This window comes from Ruditapes philippinarum, unplaced genomic scaffold (genome assembly GCF_026571515.1).
Source record: "Ruditapes philippinarum isolate M1 unplaced genomic scaffold, ASM2657151v2 ctg703_1_1_1_1, whole genome shotgun sequence".
Classification (NCBI taxonomy): domain Eukaryota; kingdom Metazoa; phylum Mollusca; class Bivalvia; order Venerida; family Veneridae; genus Ruditapes; species Ruditapes philippinarum.
In genome coordinates, this window is record NW_026864166.1 from 28,699 (window position 1) to 47,965 (window position 19,267).

A 19,267-nucleotide genomic window follows, 5' to 3' on the forward strand; every position below is an offset into this window, starting at 1 on the left:
CACCTACGCTCGGGTGACTACAATAGCTCTACTTATTCTTATCGAATAGTTGAGCTAAAAAGGGCAATAATCATTGGACCGGAAAATGCTAACAATATGCACAACTAGACTTGGTACTGATCATTCCTGTAAAGTTTGGATGAAATTGCACCAGTAGTTTATGAGGAGTAGTCTGGACAAGTTTTGTGACAGACAGACGGACAGACAACGGAATAATGATCCCTGTATGTCGCCACTACCAAAATAAAAACAAAACAAGGTATAGGCGGCAACAATTCTTTATTTCGCGTAGGCTGAAACAGGTCTCGTATGCAAGTAAAATGGATATTATAAAGAATTTCCTGAAAAACACATGTGAAGCGAAGTTTTTAGTTCGCCATATTGTCTGTACGCGTAACCGTAAAAGTCACGTGATTCCCTACCCTGAATATAAACGTCACGATTATCCAATGAAAAATGACGTTACAAACGTGCAGTATTATAAAGTCTTTTTATAATACTGCACGTTTGTAACGTCGCTTTTCATTGAATAATCGTGACGTTTATAGAGAATAATAGGTTGGTGCCGTGGATGGAGAAAGTTTATCTGGCGAGGCGGAGGAATTTATTGGGTGAGCCAATAAATAATAATGTGATGATGCACATTTTTTTACTTGAAGCTTATTCACCAAAAAAACGTAAATGACTTTTGTGAACCAATAATATTGAAAAATCTTGCTTTTGGAAAATATGCAAGGGGCTTTCGTCTTGTTTTTGCCCGTATCACCTTCATCACCTGACTGTATCTTGGAAGACGAGATAGTCTTCTCAAACAAAATGAATGAACACTATTTAATTATTCTATTTATTTTTGTAGCTACCCAAATTCCCCAACTCTCATACCAAAGCCCAATACCAGAATTTCTGTCACACTTTTCTTGCCAAATAATGTACATGTAGCATGCTTCAAAGTTTTGTTGTGGCCGTGTTAAACGATATTTGACTAAAATATTTTTAAGTACAAGAACACAATTATTTATCTTTTTTTCATTTATCTATTTAATTTTACAAATTCCAAATAGAAAAGAAAGTGTATCCGAAATTCATTTCAGCATCCTTTGCCGGGCAATACGCATCCTGTAAAATAATAATAAAATATTTGTAAACATGACCAAGATTATCTGATACCTACATAATTGTATAATTCAATATTAAAGCAGGAACAATGTTGAAATATCTTCTGGCAAATACTTATGTATATTGTTTAGAGATATATGCATATTAATTTTTTATGTTTATTTATATAATTATGCAGAGATATAGTTTTTCAAATGTTTTTATTTTATTTTTGGAGTTCTTTTTGTATGGAAGTCAAACTACTGATTTGTTTACATTTACCTCCTTTTATGACAAATAATTTCACAAACAGTATTACTTTCATTAGGTAATAGATAAGCATCTGTTTTAACTTGCCCTAAAAACCATTATTTGAACGTTATAAAACTGATTTTTGCCATTTCTAAAGACGCAATAATTTATTCCTTTTTGAGTCGTTATGTACCTTTAAACATATGTTTTTCTTCTTCTTTTATTCTCCACTATAAAAACAAAGCATGTATCAAATATTCCTAAATTAAGAGCTACAAGACTATACACGTGATATTCGGCTTTAAAATTGTCAATTATACAATATTATCAAATATGCCATGATTGACAACCAGTTTTTTAAGCAACACCATACACACAACACTACACGACAAACATTATTTTTTTTTACAATTTTATCTTATTTTTACTGAAAAAAGAGAGAAAACAAATTGTGTTAATAAACACTTAAAAAGTGTAATGCATACCTTATCAATTGAACTGTGAAGTTCACTTGCAGCGTAGATAGACAATATACCAAATGAACTCTCGGCGCCGAAGTCCTCAGCTTCCACAGTTACGTTTCCATTAGAAACTGCTTCAACGGATTTAGCCTGGATTTCTTCTTCATTCTCCTGGAGTTGAGCATTGTCGATGGGTTCCGAAAGCTGCTCGGCATAGGTCAAAGTAATTGACCTTGGTACAAATTCCTCTGCCTCTGCTCTTAAGTTAGAAACAATTGGTAATGGGACGTGTTGATGCGTGCCATAGATAGCCATAGCAACTTCCTGCCTGTTTCTAACATTCATTTTCTTCTCTATACTTTTCTTTTCACGATATTTCATCCATCTCTCCAACTGTTTCTGAGAATACTTCCTTTTCCGCTTTTTCTTTCCAATTTCATTCTTTCCGTTGTCTGTCACCTCGGGAACGGTATTGAAGTGTTCTTCGTCTGTAATAAGCTTTGTTTCATCCATATTTTAGCACATATCGCTTAAAAATTCTTTGCTGTTTAACTATGTATCACAAACTCGTTGCTAAGACGCAATTACTGCGCAGCGACGTCAATACAAACGTCACATGACGTCTACAATAACGAATCAAAGTTACCGTAACGTCCGAAGCTATTTGAAGTTAGTCAGTCAGAAAAAAAACGAGAACATCAGTGATATGATCCTGATTATTTCATTATTATTTTTAATATTACTGTTATTGTTGAAAAATATTATACAATTATACAGAGCCATATTATGTATTTCATAAAGAGATTTTAATTCCAGAAATACAAAATGCCCTGGTATTAGTACCAAACTTGCATTTGCATTTATTATTATTTTTATTGTTGTTGTTCTGTTACAAGAGCTTATTTGACTACATGTATTATATTCCCAGTGTTGTAACTCCGTTACAGCTTTAACCATATGTCGTCTTGATAGCTAATGAGAGCTCGGAGTAACATTTGCAACAAGCACAAGCACGCATTACACCTTAATTAGCTGCCTTGTTTTAAACATCTTTATTTAAGCCCGATTGCGAAACAAGTTCTTGCAACTTATATGAGTCCGCTTCCTGGAAGCAACCAGTATTGGTGTCATATGAAGAAACATGGTCGAACACCCGAATAGGACTCGAACCCATGATCTCTGGGTCCTAACCACTAGGCCACCACTCCCCTTAATTAGCTGCATTGGACATGAATTCAATAGAAATAGATAGTTTGGAAAATAATGCCGCCTTTCATAAAAAAGGATTTCTCAATCCAACGAGAGGCTTTAGTGCGCCAAAGACCGGGCGCAGTGAATTACTTAACAACACAATGTAATACAGCTGAACTCCAGTCAATTGGCATAAGTGTATCAGAGTAACGTCCCATGTGCTATGCAGCAGGCAGGAGATATACTGAAATGCACGTGTACATTGTGCTCAATATTATGTGAAAATTAGCTTGATCAAATGTATTTTGCCTTGAAAATATTTACACCACGTAATTCCATGTGGAAATATAATTATCATAAATTCCCGCGGAATTGACTTAAATATTAGGTGGATAATGTTGACTAACGATTGTCAACTTGATGAAATCACTCAAACGGCAAATATACCCCCTCTATACTATAAATAAACACAAGAAATGCAACGCCTTTTGCACACTCGATACAAATTTTATCTAATTACACACGTAGAAAATCAATGTAAACAAACAGGAGATTGACATTCTATCAATAATTGAAAAATATAAGCAAATTATTAAAAAATAACGGCAAATGTACCCCTCTATAATATCAGCGGTTTAAAATTTAATAAATGGAGGGCACTGTCCAAGGCTCTAGCAATGGACTTTGACAGAATTATGGCCCTTTCTGAACTTAGAAAATATTTGATTGAACATCAATATGAAAAAAATAGAGGTTATTCCTTTGAGACTTAAAACATGTTTTTGAGATCATAACAAGGTCACCCAATGTCCATGACTCTAGCACTGACTTTAACAAATTCTTGGTTGAGTTGTAGGCATCATTGATCTTCAAAACAATGTTTGCGCATTCATAATTGCAGCTCATTATCCAAGGCCCATAATCTAGTATGTATTTTGACTGAAATTATAGCACCACTTTTTGAGCTTCTTGGTTGAAGTATTGCATGCAACATCAATCTGCAAAATTTCAGAATGTATTCACATGAAACTTAACACTATATAATGCCCATATCTCTGACAGGGATTTTAACTGAATTATGCATGAAATCCCCAAAAGAGGCCATATAAAACATGAATTTGATTCAGTCTTGTAATAATTCTATAAAGATGGCCAAATCTTTCAGGTCAGTATGACACAGTGCACATTGTGTTTTTTTTCACCTCAAATATTAAATATAACAAGATCATAATTTATGGTTATTTATTTTGCATTTTTAATGAATAACAGTTTATTAAACATAATTGTGGAAAAATAATATTTGTTTTGGTTTATGCTAAGTCAATGTAGATAGATTCTCTTTCTATCAGCATATTAGAATGGAAATTATCAGATATCAATACTAAAATAATGCATGTTTTATTGTTCAAGTAATTTGTTTTTTTATCATTCAGGCCTACAAGTCTTCAAAATTATGTTAGTGTGCATTTTAACAATAAATCGGCATTAATCTGAAAAAAGCAACAAAAAAACAAGGACCGGTTGAACCGGGCGATGCTCCCCGAGAAGGTTCTGGACACAGGAAAGTATAAAAACAAGAGGGCCATGATGGCCCTGAGGTCGCTCACCTGTATATAGGCCCCCCCCCAACGTTGCAGGGCCAATTTAACCCAAGGGCTTTTATTTGCACAAACTTGGTAGACACCCATAAGAAGATGTTTCATGCTAAACATCTATGGCTGAGCTCTAGCTCATTGGGCTTTTTAAAAGAAGATTTTTTTAAAGTTTTTACTATATACATATAGTTAAAAACAATGACATCCCTGGGGCCGGGCCAGTTTTGACCCCAGGGCTTTTATTTGAACAAACTTTGTAGACACTTACTAGAAGATGTTTCATGCTTAATATCTAAACTCTACCTATTTGGGTTTTTTCAAAGAAGATTTTTTATGCTTTTGCCATACACATATAAAGAAAATCAATGACCCCCGGGGCGGGGCTAATTTTGACCCAAGGTCTTTTATTTGAACAAACTTTGTAGACACTCACTAAAAGATGTTTCATGCTTAATATCTTAACTCTAGCTATTTGGGTTTTTTCAAAGAAGATTTTTTATGTTTTTGCTATACACAACAACAAACTTTGTAGACACCTATTAGAACATGTTTGATGCTAAATATCTTAGCCATAGCTCTTTGAGTTCTTTAAAAGAAGATTTTTTAAGTTTTTTCTATATGCATATAGGGAAAATCAATGACCCCCTGGGGCGGGGCCAATTTTGACCCCAGGGCTTTTATTTGAACAAACTTGGTAGACACCTATTAGAACATGTTTGATGCTCAATATCTTAGCCATAGCTCTTTGAGTTCCTTAAAAGAAGATTTTTTAAGTTTTTACTATATGCATATAGGGAAAATCAATGACCCCCCGGGGCGGGGCCAATTTTGACCCCAGGGCTTTTATTTGAACAAACTTGGTAGACACCCATTAGAACATGTTTCATGCTAAATATCTTAGCTCTAGCTCTTTGGGTTCTTTAAAAGAAGATTTTTTAAGTTTTTACTATATGCATATAGGGAAAATCAATGACCCCCCGGGGCGGGGCCAATTTTGACCCCAGGGCTTTTATTTGAACAAACTTGGTAGACACTCAATAGAAGATGTTTCATGCCAAATATCTAAGCTCTAGCTCTTATGGTTTTTTAAAAGAAGATATTTAAAGTTTTTTCTTTCGGTTGCCATGGCAACCAGAGTTCTGAATTAAATTCTTTGAACAATTTTTAAAGGTGACCACCAAAGGAACATTCCTGTGAAGTTTGGATGAAATTGGCTTAGTGGTTTATGAGGAGATGTCATTTAAAGTAAAAGTTTACGGACGGACGATGGACGGACGCCGGACGAAAAGCGATCACAAAAACTCACCCTGTCACTTTGTGACAGGTGAGCTAAAAATGAACAAAGGGCAAAAAACTCCAAAATTAGGCAAAGTGGAGTTATGTTTTTTTGCACTGCACTTCTATTCAATGAGATCTATCTATCTATAAAGTTTCCTGATGATATCACAGTTATGTCCCGGGTAAAATTCAAAGTGTCAAAATGAACAAAGGGCAATAACTCCAAAATTAGACCAGGCTATGTTTAGGTTCTTTAAGCATTGCAGTTCTATCCAATTATATCTAGCTACCTACAAAGTTTCACTTTTAAAGTTATGTCACGGACAAAAGTCAAAAAAGTAAAAATAAACAAAGGGCAATTACTTCAAAATAAGGCAAGGCAGAGTAATGATTCTTAAGCACTGCACTTCCACCCAATGAGACCTATCTATCTACAAAGTTTCATGTTGATATCTCTTATAATTTTAGAGTAATGTCCCGGACAAAGTTCAAAGTGTCAAAATGAGCAAAGGGCAATAACTCCAAAAGTAGGCAAGACAGTGTTACAGTTCTTGTGCACTGCAAACTTACTCAATGAGATCTATCTTCCTACAAAGTTTCATGTTGATATCTTTTATACATTTAGAGTTATGTCCCGGACAAAGTTCAAAGTGTAAAAATAAACAAAGGGGGATAATTCAAAAATTAGGCAAGGCAGAGTTAAGGTTCTTGTTCACTGCACACCTAATCAATGAGATCTATCTACCTACAAAGTTTCATGTTGATACCTATTATAGTTTTAGAGTTATGTCCTGGACAAAGTTCAAAGTGTAAAATAAACAAAGGGGGATAATTCAAAAATTAGGCAATGCAGAGTTACGGTTCTTGTGCACTGCACACCTACTCAATGAGCTCTATCTACCTACAAAGTTTCATGTTGATACCTCTTATACTTTTAGAGTTATGTCCCGGACAAACTTCAAAGTGTAAAATAAACAAAGGGGGATAATTCAAAAATTAGGCAATGCAGAGTTACGGTTCTTGTGCACTGCACACCTACTCAATGAGATCTATCTACCTACAAAGTTTCATGTTGATACCTCTTATACTTTTAGAGTTATGTCCCGGACAAAGTTCAAAGTGTAAAAATAAACAAAGGGGAATAATTCAAAAATTAGGCAAGGCAGAGTTACGGTTCTTGTGCACTGCACACCTACTCAATGAGATCTATCTACCTACAAAGTTTCATGTTGATACCTCTTGTTGTTTCAAAGTTATGTCCCGGACAAGAAAAGGGGACGGACGGACGGACAAGGCGGCGACTATATGCTCCCCCGAAATTTTTTCGGGGAGCATAAAAACACTTGAAAATTGATATCTATTTGTGAAATCAAAAACTAATACCTATATCTTTTACAATTCACTTGGCCAAATGATCAAATTTTCACCTATTTTTATATCCCCTCTTACAGAGCAGTGACAACAATATAGGGATCACTTTGTCATCTGTCTGTCACAAAACATGTTTTGACTACTCCTCAGAAACTGCTGGTGCAATTTCATCCAAACTTTACAGCAATTATCATTATCAAGTCTAGTTTTGCATATCATCAGCATTTTCTGGTTCAATGATTTATATCAAAGTTATGGCTCTTTAAAGTTTTTTTATTTAATTTTTTGTTGCCAGCTCACATCTTTTCCATGCTACTCCTGAGAAAACTACTGGTGCAGTTTCAAGGATTTTTCTACAAATAGATTCACTGACAAGAAGTGCACATAGCAACAGTTCCTGGTCAGATCTGACCTGTTACCAGTTCCAAAGAATTTATGTTACTTTCAGTGTGAAGCCAATGAAAAATTTAAAGTTTGAATAAATTCTACAGAATATACATATGAAATGTTAACTATAACATAAATGCTCTGGATGGGGTATGCCCATTATTGAGAGATCAATATGTGTGACTTGAAGAGTATTCTAATTTATTTAAAACTTTTTTTTAAATAACTCCTACATTTGGTTATTTAAAAAAAAAAATTCAGTCTTTCTTGACATTAAAGACAGGAATAAAACTCACATGAATATCCAATAATAATTGCCTTATTACTCTTGTACAGAAATATTATTTCTAGCAGTAAATATCTTACTTTGTGGAATTATGGAATATACATGTAATAATGAAACCAGTTTCAAAACTTAAACTTGTACAGTGAAATGACCCTGTGTGCTGTTTTAGTATTTTTGCATAAGCCTAAATAATTAATACTGTTGAAACACTTGATTAGATCATATGAAATACAATTGTTTTTACATTAAAACATTATTTATTTCCACATTTTTATTATTTCAAAATATGAATTTTGTAATTAAACTAATGTGAACAAAAGCCCAAGACAATCTCCCAGGAAAGACAAAGAAAGGTCTGAAGCAGACTTTGTAAAATGAAATTGTTATTTAAGTAATCAGATAGATTTAAAACAAATTTATGATTTGAACAGTTTCTCTATTCATCAACAATACAAAGTGAACAATTCCAGGAAAAGCAGTACCTACATAAACTTGCTTTTTGGAGTTGAACTGATTGTGTTAAAATGAATGTAGGATATTGGTAGGTTTTGTGTTTGGACTTATGGAATCAAAATGTGTACACAATTTTGTGAAGGAAAATAAAATGTGATTCATTTTGTGAAAGAAAATAAAATGCAATTTATTTATTTTCTTAATATTATGAGCAACAGTCCACAAATTTGTGATGTTTTATCTATGGAAATTCCATCCAAAATTCCTGCCTTGGGGAGAATTGAAATTTCCATGTGGAATTTGCACATTAAATTCTGCCCCTTTTCTGTAAGGAAATTGTCATAAAGTTTTTTTTTCCCTTTTCTTATTTGATAACACCATTGAAAACACATGACACTTAAAATATATGTGTAAAGTTGATTTCTAACCAATGCAAAAAGCATGAAATATTAGAAAAATTATTGTTTTATTTTGCATGTAAGATTCAATTATGTTTTACATCTAGTGTTCACTCTGTGAAATATATCAAAATATGTTCCTTATGTCTGTATCATTTCATGGTAAAATCTGTTTATTAATATTTTTTTTATAGACCTCACCTGAAAATTGAGTACACATATAATTCAATTTGTCAATTATTGTCCACTGATTAAAACATTCATTACAAAATAAAATTGATTAAAAGATATAATTTTTATTACTTGGTCTATTAATTCTTAAAAACCCCAAGGGTACATTTTCTTAAAAACCCCAAGGGTACATATTTTGGTTGAATGGACCTTAGATGGAATTATTTCCTACTTTGCAGATTTCTGCTATTTTAACCACAATGTGCCTTAATAAGAGGAAAAATTTGCATATTTTAAGCTCTATTCTCCGTTAGGCCAGAAATACGCTTTATATTATACCAAGGCAGAAAGTGCTTATTCAATATTGAGAGGTCATCAAACAATTATGATTTATGTGAATTCACCTTTATACCAATATCATATCACAGAATAAACAAACTTAACATTTGTACATTGTATCAAGTATAACATTTTCAATCAAATATAACACATTATAACCTACTTTAATATTAAGCAATTAAAACAAGTCTTAAAGAATAAAATAACATTCATATATTGAAATGATAAACAAAGATAAACTCGAAATGTGTCCATAGGACACGGATGCCCCCACACACCACTGTTCTCTCAATCTTATGACTCTAGGTCAAATATTTTTTGGACTACATGTGCCAAAAGTTGAAAACTAAAAATCAACAAAGGGCCATAATTCTGTTAAATTTGGTTGCAGCAAAAATTCCTTCCTTTACTACCATCTACACATTAAGGTTGTTCATCCCTGGAAGTTTAAGCAAAATCTGCCATCCGGTTTAAGAGGAGTTGCGTTCACAAAATTTCCACATAGTATATAGTGAAAAAATCAACAAAGGGCCATAATTCTGTTAAATTTGGTGGCAGCAAAAATTCCTCCCTTTACTACCATCTGCACATTAAGGTTGTTCATCCCTGGAAGTTTAAGCCAAATCTGCCATCCGGTTTAAGAGGAGTTGCGTACACAAAATTTCTACATAGTATATAGTGAAAAAATCAACAAAGGGCCATAATTCTGTTAAATTTGGTTGCAGCAAAAATTCCTTCCTTTACTACCATCTACACATTAAGGTTGTTCATCCCTGGAAGTTTAAGCAAAATCTGCCATCCGGTTTAAGAGGAGTTGTGTTCACAAGATTTCGGGACGTACGGATGGACGGACAGACGGACAAGTGCAACGCTATATGCTCCCACTCTGTGGGGGCATAAAAATAGCTTGTAACATTATTTAAAGATGCTTATGATCATACAAATATAATTATTTATCACATGAACCGCAGTGCAGGAGTGTTATAAAGCCATCTTTTGAAAACGATATTACACTAGTGTAATAATGCTTTGATGAGACGTCATTTGCGTTATATATAAACAAAGCGTTAAGGTGCGCTAATGTTTAGTGTCACACTACAGGCATGTCAATGAAGAGTGACTTTTTTTACAGTTTATCATTCTTATTTATATATCTGATAAATAGAATATTATATTTGTGTAGATTCAATACTATATTTATTAAACTCGTTGAATAAAACAATTTGAAACAATGATTTTATTCAACTCATTTAATAAATTTTTGAGCATTAAATCTACACATATTCAATATCCTCTATATATTGTATGCACAATAATAGAACTCAAGTCTGACTTTCCATTAAATGTTAATAAAGCCTAAAGAATAGTTTCACATCTATAACAATTTAAATACAAGTTCTTTTTTTTTTAAGAACAACTAAATATTGAATGTATGGTTGCATTGTTACAATACAGTTCACAATCAAAACAAGAAACATGGCAATGCCATGAAACCAGGTTTTCAATTATCACCATTGTAGATAAATATGTTGTATTTGAAATACAAATACAAGCAACAAACAATGTAACTATGTGCAATGTAAAACATGAATAATGTAGGAGGAATTGCGCACAGAAGAAGTGTTCACTATATATATTCTGTATAAGGAAAAAAAACAAAGGGCCATAATTAGGTAAACAAGAACCGGTTGAACCGGGTGATGCTCCCCGAGAAGGTTCTGGACACAGGAAAGTATAAAAAAGTATAAAAAAAATGAACAAAGGGCAAAAACTCCAAAATTAGGCAAAGCGGAGTTATGTTTTTTTGCACTGCACTTCTATTCAATGAGATCTATCTATCTATAAAGTTTCCTGATGATATCAGAATTATGTCCCAGGTAAAAGTCAAAGTGTAAAAATGAACAAAGGGCAATAACTCCAAAATTAGACCAGGCTTTGTTTAGGTTCTTTAAGCATTGCAATTCTATCCAAATTATATCTAGCTACCTACAAAGTTTCATGTTGATATCTCTAATAGTTTTAAAGTATTGTCCAGGACAAAGTCAAAAAGTAAAAATAAACAAAGGGCAATTACTTCAAAATACGGCAAGGCAGAGTTACGGTTCTTGTGCATTGCACTTCCACCCAATGAGACCTATCTATCTACAAAGTTTCATGTTGATATCTCTTATAATTTTAGAGTAATGTCCCAGACAAAGTCAAAGTGTCAAAATGAACAAAGGGCAATAACTCCAAAAGTAGGCAAGGCAGAGTTACCGTTCTTGTGCACTGCACACCTACTCAATGAGATCTATCTACCTACAAAGTTTCATGTTGATACCTCTTATACTTTTAGAGTTATGTCCCGGACAAAGATCAAAGTGTAAAATAAACAAACGGGGATAATTCAAAAATAAGACAAGGCAGAGTTACCGTTCTTGTGCACTGCACACCTACTCACTGAGATCTATCTACCTACAAAGTTTCATGTTGATACCTCTTATACTTTTAGAGTTATGTCCCGGACAAATTTCAAAGTGTAAAATAAACAAAGGGGGGTAATTCAAAAATTAGGCAAGGCAGAGTTACAGTTCTTGTGCACTGCACACCTACTCAATGAGATCTATCTACCTACAAAGTTTCATGTTGATACCTCTTATACTTTTAAAGTTATGTCCCGGACAAAGTTCAAAGTGTAAAATAAACAAAGGGGGATAATTCAAAAATTAGGCAAGGCAGAGTTATGGTTCTTGTGCATTGCACACCTACTCAATGAGATCTATCTACCTACAAAGTTTCATGTTGATACCTCTTATACTTTTAGAGTTATGTCCCAGACAAAGTTCAAAGTGTAACAAGTTAAAATCATGTAAACAGGATTTTCAATGTTAATGTCACTGTGACCTTGACCTTGGAGCCAGCCATGCGGAACATGCGTTCTGCACGTCATCTTGATGTGCTAAACATTTGTCTGAAGTTTCATCAAAATTCTTCAAAGGGTTGAAGAGTTACAGAGCGGACAGGATTTTCAATGTTAATGTCACTGTGACCTTGACCTTGGAGCCAGCCATGCGGAACATGCGTTCTGCACGTCATCTTGATGTGGTAAACATTTGTCTGAAGTTTCATTAAAATTCTTCAAAGGGTTGAAGAGTTACAGAGCGGACACAATTTCGTTTGACGCCCGCCCGCCCATCCGCCCAGCCGCCCATCCGCCCATCCGCCCGCCATACCCCAATCTAATAACCAGGATTTTCAAAATTGAAAACCTGGTTAATAACCAACAGCATATTATCTGAACAAAACTGGTTCAATGCAGTAATTACATGGTTCAATAAAGTTGTGACATAAAATGTAATACTAAAACAACAAGACTATGACTTTTTTTCAGCAATAATAGATGGCTTTCCAACAATAGATAATGATAAAGAACAGTAACATTTCAACAGGAAAATGTATGACTTTAGTAACAAAATTACTGAACCTTTGGCAGTAAATAATTTCTGAGCAGCAGGTTTATTTTCATTCTGAATGTCAGTTCTATTAATTAGCCAGAAGAAAATCTACCACTGACTAACAAGTTAACAACAGAGAAACATTTCACCTAAGTATGAGCAGCAAGAAAATTGTTTATACTTCACAAACATTATCACAACAAAGTTAAATTTTCAAGATGTTTATCTATATTTAACGTTACAGTTAAAAATAAAGCAACATCACATTATCATAAGACACAAAAATGTACCATATTGATGGTTGAAAACTGAAATATTGAATGTAAACAATCTTTACTGTTCTTCTAACTGTCAGACCATATATATTACATGGAGCATATACTATCATAAACTTTAAATTAAGAAGAACACTTGACTAAATTTCTATCGATGACAGTCAATATTACAAAATTATTTGCGTATAGACTGCAAAATATTGCTTTTAATTAAGATAAGCTGTTCATTGATGCATTCTTAGCTTGTAGACACTTAGGTAATGAATGCTGGACAGGGGAAAAAAGGTGTGTGTTCTGTGTGCTTATCCATATATTCTGCAAAATGAATATATTCAATTCTCAAAGTCATAAAATTTTCTCTTTCCAGCAACTCGGTTTAGTGGACGAACATCCTGAAAGGAAACAGATGTATACAATGAAAATTAAAAAAAAAATCTTTTAGGAATAACTGGTTATTAAACATAATACTACCGATTTAAGTTTGTTACTTAAAGATTAATAACCACTTGCCCCTCACCGCTGTGGGTTTGAATCTCGACAGGGACTTTGCATTTGTTCATGTGAGGAAGCTATCCAGCTAGCTTACGGAATGTCGGTGGTTCTACTTGGGTACCATTTCGTGCCGGAAATAATGCACGAAAGGGCACCTGAGGTATTCCTCCACCAGTAAAGCTGGAACTGATATACTGATGGCTGAAAATAACAAAGGGCAATAACTGAAAAATAATTCAGGGTAGAGTTATCATTCTTGTGTGCTTCACTCCTCCTCAATGAGATCTATCCACCTATGAAGTTTCAAGTTGATACCTCTAACACTTTTTCAGATAAGCTCCTAACTTAAAGTATGAAAAATAACAAAGGGCAATAACTCAAAAATTATAAAGGATAGAGTTATCAATCTTGCGTACAGCATGCCTCCACAATAGGGCAATAACTGGAAAATTATGCAAGGTAGTGCAGTCATTCTTGTGCGCTGCACTCCTCCTCAATTAGATCTCTCCACCTATGAAGTTTCAAGTTGATACCTGTTAAGCTCCGAACAAAAAGTATGAAAAAAAAAACCCACAAAAACAGTCTATGCGAAAGACTTCAGAGTTTTACTGGACAGTAGGTCCTGTAAACTGAAAATTTTTACTGGACCAAACATGATTTTACTGGACCGAAAAAAAAACCTGACTGGTATAGCATTTTGAGTCACTTGATAAGTGTCAGCAGTCAAAAAATTTGTGTACAAAAAGAAAATTATATTATCAACGAAGTGAAGTTATCTTTTTTCACCGCAATCAAATTGTAAACATAAATATTGTTATACATGTATTCAATGGATTTTGCTATTTAAACTTTAATTCCATACAGACTATATACTAGCAAAATGAGAGGGTAAATTTCAGCAACAGTCTGGCATAATGTATGTAAACATAATTATATATATCGGTAATTTAGTTAAGTTGACAGATTTAATAATTGTTCAATGATTTTGGCACCTTCACAGTATAGTTTAATTTTTGTCAACATCTTGGACGATCTTTCATATCCGTAATTGGCTGCTAAACACCAGTTGAGCACATGTGTAATTTAGCATTACTCTAAGTCTGTGGATTAAAGACATAAATTGTTTCAATTAATACACTGACACTTTGAACTGTGTAAACAAGCTAATAGCGGGTGACCTTTCACATCTGGGCCGCTTATGTAATTTACGCAGCCGCTTATTGACTTTTAATTGTACTAGTTGTCGGATATTTTTATCTTACCTTGTTACATAAATTAGTTTGCATTATGAGAATGCATAACAGTTGACAAGCATTGCATGAGCTTACATTATCTAATGACAACATTTTGAATTTAGGTAAATGATCGGCCTTTGCAAAATGTTGACTGTAAGGTTTTTATAAAACCTTAATTTTTTACCGGACCGTTGGGCCGTCAATACATATATTTTTATCGGACCTTCTGATTTTTTACCGGTCAGGGCCGACGGTCCGACGGTCTTTCGGAAAGACTGCAAAAAGCGCAATAACTCAAAAATTATAAAGGGTAGAGTTATCATTCTTGTGCACAGCATTCCTCCTTATTAGATCTATCCACCTATGAAGTTTCATGTCGTGACATCTCAAAGTTTTTTGAGTTATGCTCCATTTAGGAAAAAAATAAGTATGAAAAATAACAAAGGGCAATAACTCAAACATTATGAAGGGTAGAGTAATCATTCTTGTGCACTGCACACCTGAGATCTATCCACCTATAAAGTTTCATGTTGGCATCTCAAATGCTTTTCAGTTATGCTCTGGACAAATATTAAGTTTGAAAAATAACAAAGAGCAATAACTGAAAAAAAAATTGCAAGGTAGAGTTATCACTCTTGTGTGTTGCACTCCTCAATGAGATCTATCCACCTATGAAGTTTCAAGTTGATAACTCTAACACTTTCTGAGATAAGCTCCTAACAAAAAGAATGAAAAATAACAAAGGGCAATAACGCAAAAATTATAAAAGGTAGAGTTATCATTCTTACACAAATCATTCCTTCTCAATAAGATCTATCCACCTATGAAGTTTCATGTTGACATCTCAAAGACTTTTGAATTATGCTCCACTCAGGTGAAAAATTAAGAATGAAAAATACAAAACAAAGGGCAATAACTCAAAAATTATGAAGAGTTGACTTATCATTCTTGTGCACTGCACTCCTCCTGAGTGAGATCTATCCAGATAAGAAGTTTCATGTTGATATCTCAAAGGCTTTTTGAGTTATGCTCTGGACAAAAATTAAGTTTGAAAAATAACAAAGGGGAAATAACTGAAAAATTATACAGGGTAAAGTTATCATTCTTGAGCACTGCACTCCTCAATATAATCTCTCCACCTATGAAGTTTCAAGTTGATACCTCAAATACTTTTTGAGATATGCTCCGAACAAAAATGTGGGACAGACAGACAGACGGAGACTATTTCTATATCCCCACCGAAAAGATTGCAGGCTCTTTGGAAAGAAAATTTATCAGGAACAGGAGGTGTCAGAATACAGCTTGATGTGTTATAAAAATTTTATATTACAAACTTGAAATTGCCATAAAGATAATCAGATTAGGTATTTAAAAAACAAAATTGTTGTGGAATCAAAATCATTTATTCTGGCCGACCTTGACCTCAGTGACATCAAACTCTATATGGTTATAAAAGGTTTGTGCAAGTTACCAATCTAAACAGTTTCTAAGATGTCAGCCAATGAATGGAGAATATGAGAAACCAGTAGAAGTTAAATCTATTTTATATAATAACCACATTGACCATGACCATGGCTGTAGAGATTGTTAGAGGTTCATGTAAGGTATATTTATAGCAAATACTTAAATATCTTTTGATATATAAAGTCTTTATGGTGGAAAGTAGAAATAACCTATTTCAACTCTTTCCTAGTATGTGTAAGCCTATGTACAACAAAGGACCCTTGGATCATACTTTTAATAATCTTGGTACAACAATGCCAAATATCTATTCTTTAGGCTTAAATGTTCTTGATAAGAAAATTTTTCATATTTCTTTTTCAATTTATTGCCAAGACAACCAAAGTTCTTCAAATAATGTAATGACATATTTAAAGATCTAGGACACATGGCTTCATGCATTGGAAACATTTTTCCCACAATCAGTATTTTATGCTGTTTCCATAGTTTAAAGGAATATACCTTGTATTAAAATATATTTTTTAATATCTTGTAAAACAATGCAATAATGGATTGAAAGACTGATCTATTGCTTCCTTATATACACTGACTCTCATGTTTGTTTAAAATAAATCTTTACCAAAAATGTTGACGGAAGAAAAGAATATTAAAAAAAACAAACTTACTTGAAACATTCTTTTAGAACTGACAAACTGATTATCCATATCTGCAAACATCTCAGTCAGATTTGAACTACAGTAAATATTTGACATCTCATATGTAGATTGATTATCTGAAAAATAAATCAAAATAGCACATGACATAATTATCACTGTGAAAGGTATAACAGTCATGACATAAGAAGAGATTTTGTAAAACATGAATGTCCCCTTAGTCAGAATGTCCCCAAGTTGCATGCAATGTTGTTTGTACACTGTTAAGGCATACAAGGTCAAAGTGACCTTGATCTTTGAGCCCCCTCACCCAAAATTCGAAAGGGGTCCTCTACTGCACAAAACTAATGCACCTGTGAAGTTTGTTTGAGCACCAAGGGCTCATTGGTTGGCAAGTAATTGGTCAAAAAAACATAATGACACTCACGGTCAATGTAACCTTGACTTTTGTTCCTGAGACAAATGAGGCCTAAGGACCACTGAAATTGTTGATTTATTGTTCAAACACCATTTTGACATATAAGGTAAATGTGACCTTGACCATTGACCCTGCAACCCCAAAATCAATAGGGGTTATCTTTTATGCACCTATGAATATTTGCACTTTCCTTCATTTATAATTTAAGCCATCAGAGCCACAGATGAATAGCTCTCAATATGATTATCATCCTGCAAAAAAATGATCAAAATAGAAAAATACATGAACATTTACATGACTACTGTTCTACAGAACAATTTTTTAAATTGTCAAATCAAAAATGATTTGACAATTTGAACAAGATACCTGACATTACTTATATAAACAAAGAAAAATATACATATATTATAAATAGTCATATATAGAAAACGAGCCTGAACTTTTCTATAACAAACTAATAAGTAAAACTGTAAACCGATTGTTAAAAAGTAATGAAATACTGATAGTTGTACATAAAATCTATAAAATAATGTAAACTGAGAGCGAAAAAGACAGGTTAAGAAACAATTGACAGTTACTGAAAATTCACAGTTCCAATCTACAAATATTCTTGTTTACTTATCTATTTCTTTGAAAGTATTTCATTGATTAAATTTATTTGGAAATCTATTACTCTGAAAGTATTTCAATGTTTAAATCTTAGTGTCTCAAAAATGTAAAATACTGACTAAAGTCACCTCTTCTTTCTGTTGATCTCCTCTGAGCATGAACTTGTCTTTGAATAAATATATCCGTAACAGAAAGTGAGGGTGATGAGTTAACACTGCTGTCATCTGACTGTAAGATTAAATGATCTTATTGTAGATATTGCAAATGCATCAAACATTACAATTATATGAAGATGATAAACATGGCAAAAAATTGTATTCAACTCTTTACAAGAGGAAAATAACAACATAGATTTTCAATCTATCTGACTCCAACTCAATTTTGTACAGATAATAAATGAAATGTGAATATTTTGGCTACTACTGATTATTTTCTATGTCACAAAAAGTTTTCGAATGTCCAAAAACAGAATTTTTCGTGCTGAAATATTTGCCAAAGTACCCTTTCCGGAACTCCCGTAATACATATATTAGCAAGCTTGTGATAACATATTTTGTTTCATCGTAGTCATTTTAAAAAATCATCATACGCTGACAGTATTTGCATTTGAAAATCTATGAAAATGTCAATACGGTGAGAGGTTTTCATCGATTGTCACATGATAATACCTGTATGAAAATAATTCTTTTGTTTTTGGTGATGTTATTGACATTATGGTTACTTTTAATAAATATAACAAACACATAACAAATCTGTTAGTGAAATAGATCTTAGAACAATCGCAATCAAACCATTTCACGCTCATTGGTAAATGAAATCTGTTGAAAAATTATAAAAAAAAAAAAAAAAAATTGATGAGAGTCAGAGATGTCAAACAATCTTTTCTCAATTGTGGCATTTAGGTAGTGAGCGTTACAGAGCGTATAAATGTACTTAGTGAATTCCTACATAGTGTAGTGTGTAAAATATAGACATGCTTAATGAAGCATATTGTATTTCTTTAGAAATATTATGTAAATGTTCAGTTCGACAATTTATTAGGAGTCTTTTTTCGATATTATTTGTGTGAAATATTAAAAGAACACTAAATCATGTTATATGTTTGTTTGTATTTAGCGAGATGTTATTTTCTAACTAGATATATTTACTAAGTAGCCAGTACACCGGTGTAATAGTAAAATGATGAATGGCCACCAAAGACTTTTACTCAAGTTGATGTATCTTTTGCGGGCCCAATTATTTGCGAATAATTTTGATTTGCAAAAATTGCAAATATTTCCACATCGCAAAATTTACCACCTAAAAAGTATTAAGTTAGTGATCTCTTCATGAGCTATTTATTCTTCAACCTTCAGAACAGCTAGTCTACCTTGATCCTGTATCTTAGCAACATAGGGATTCTTACCAATTTTT

At 33.2% G+C, this 19,267-nt stretch overlaps 2 protein-coding genes and 1 long non-coding RNA gene across 3 annotated transcripts in view; all 3 read right to left on the minus strand.

Moving 5' to 3' along the window:
* Window positions 1-1,016: 1,016 nt before the first annotated feature.
* On the minus strand, window positions 1,017-2,427 carry LOC132724686 (uncharacterized). Its single transcript, XM_060709617.1, has 2 exons — window positions 1,833-2,427; window positions 1,017-1,116 (listed from the first exon to the last, which is right to left on the minus strand). Exons 1-2 carry the CDS (start codon window positions 2,319-2,321, stop codon window positions 1,045-1,047), a joined length of 561 nt encoding a protein of 186 aa, XP_060565600.1. The 5' UTR covers window positions 2,322-2,427; the 3' UTR covers window positions 1,017-1,044.
* Window positions 2,428-4,328: 1,901 nt separating this feature from the next.
* On the minus strand, window positions 4,329-12,537 carry LOC132724666 (uncharacterized). Its single transcript, XR_009624947.1, has 2 exons — window positions 11,264-12,537; window positions 4,329-6,303 (listed from the first exon to the last, which is right to left on the minus strand). It is a non-coding gene; the product is annotated as an uncharacterized LOC132724666 (long non-coding RNA).
* The window catches only part of LOC132724664 (uncharacterized), a 37,339-nt gene continuing 30,609 nt past the window's right edge, over window positions 12,538-19,267 (minus strand). Inside the window, exons 14-16 of the mRNA XM_060709597.1 lie at window positions 17,983-18,082; window positions 16,840-16,946; window positions 12,538-13,378 (exon numbers count right to left, since the gene is read on the minus strand). Coding sequence (XP_060565580.1) covers window positions 13,319-13,378; window positions 16,840-16,946; window positions 17,983-18,082 — 267 coding nt within the window. The 3' untranslated portion in view covers window positions 12,538-13,318. The remainder of the gene's footprint in view (window positions 13,379-16,839; window positions 16,947-17,982; window positions 18,083-19,267) is intronic.

Excerpts from the sequence above, each read along its gene's own strand:
- LOC132724686 (XM_060709617.1), bottom strand. The coding sequence starts at position 2,321 with ATGGATGAAACAAAGCTTATTACAGACGAAGAACACTTCAATACCGTT. Across the intron at positions 1,117-1,832 it reads TTCACAGTTCAATTGATAAG|GATGCGTATTGCCCGGCAAA; the intron begins GTATGCATTACA and ends ATTATTTTACAG.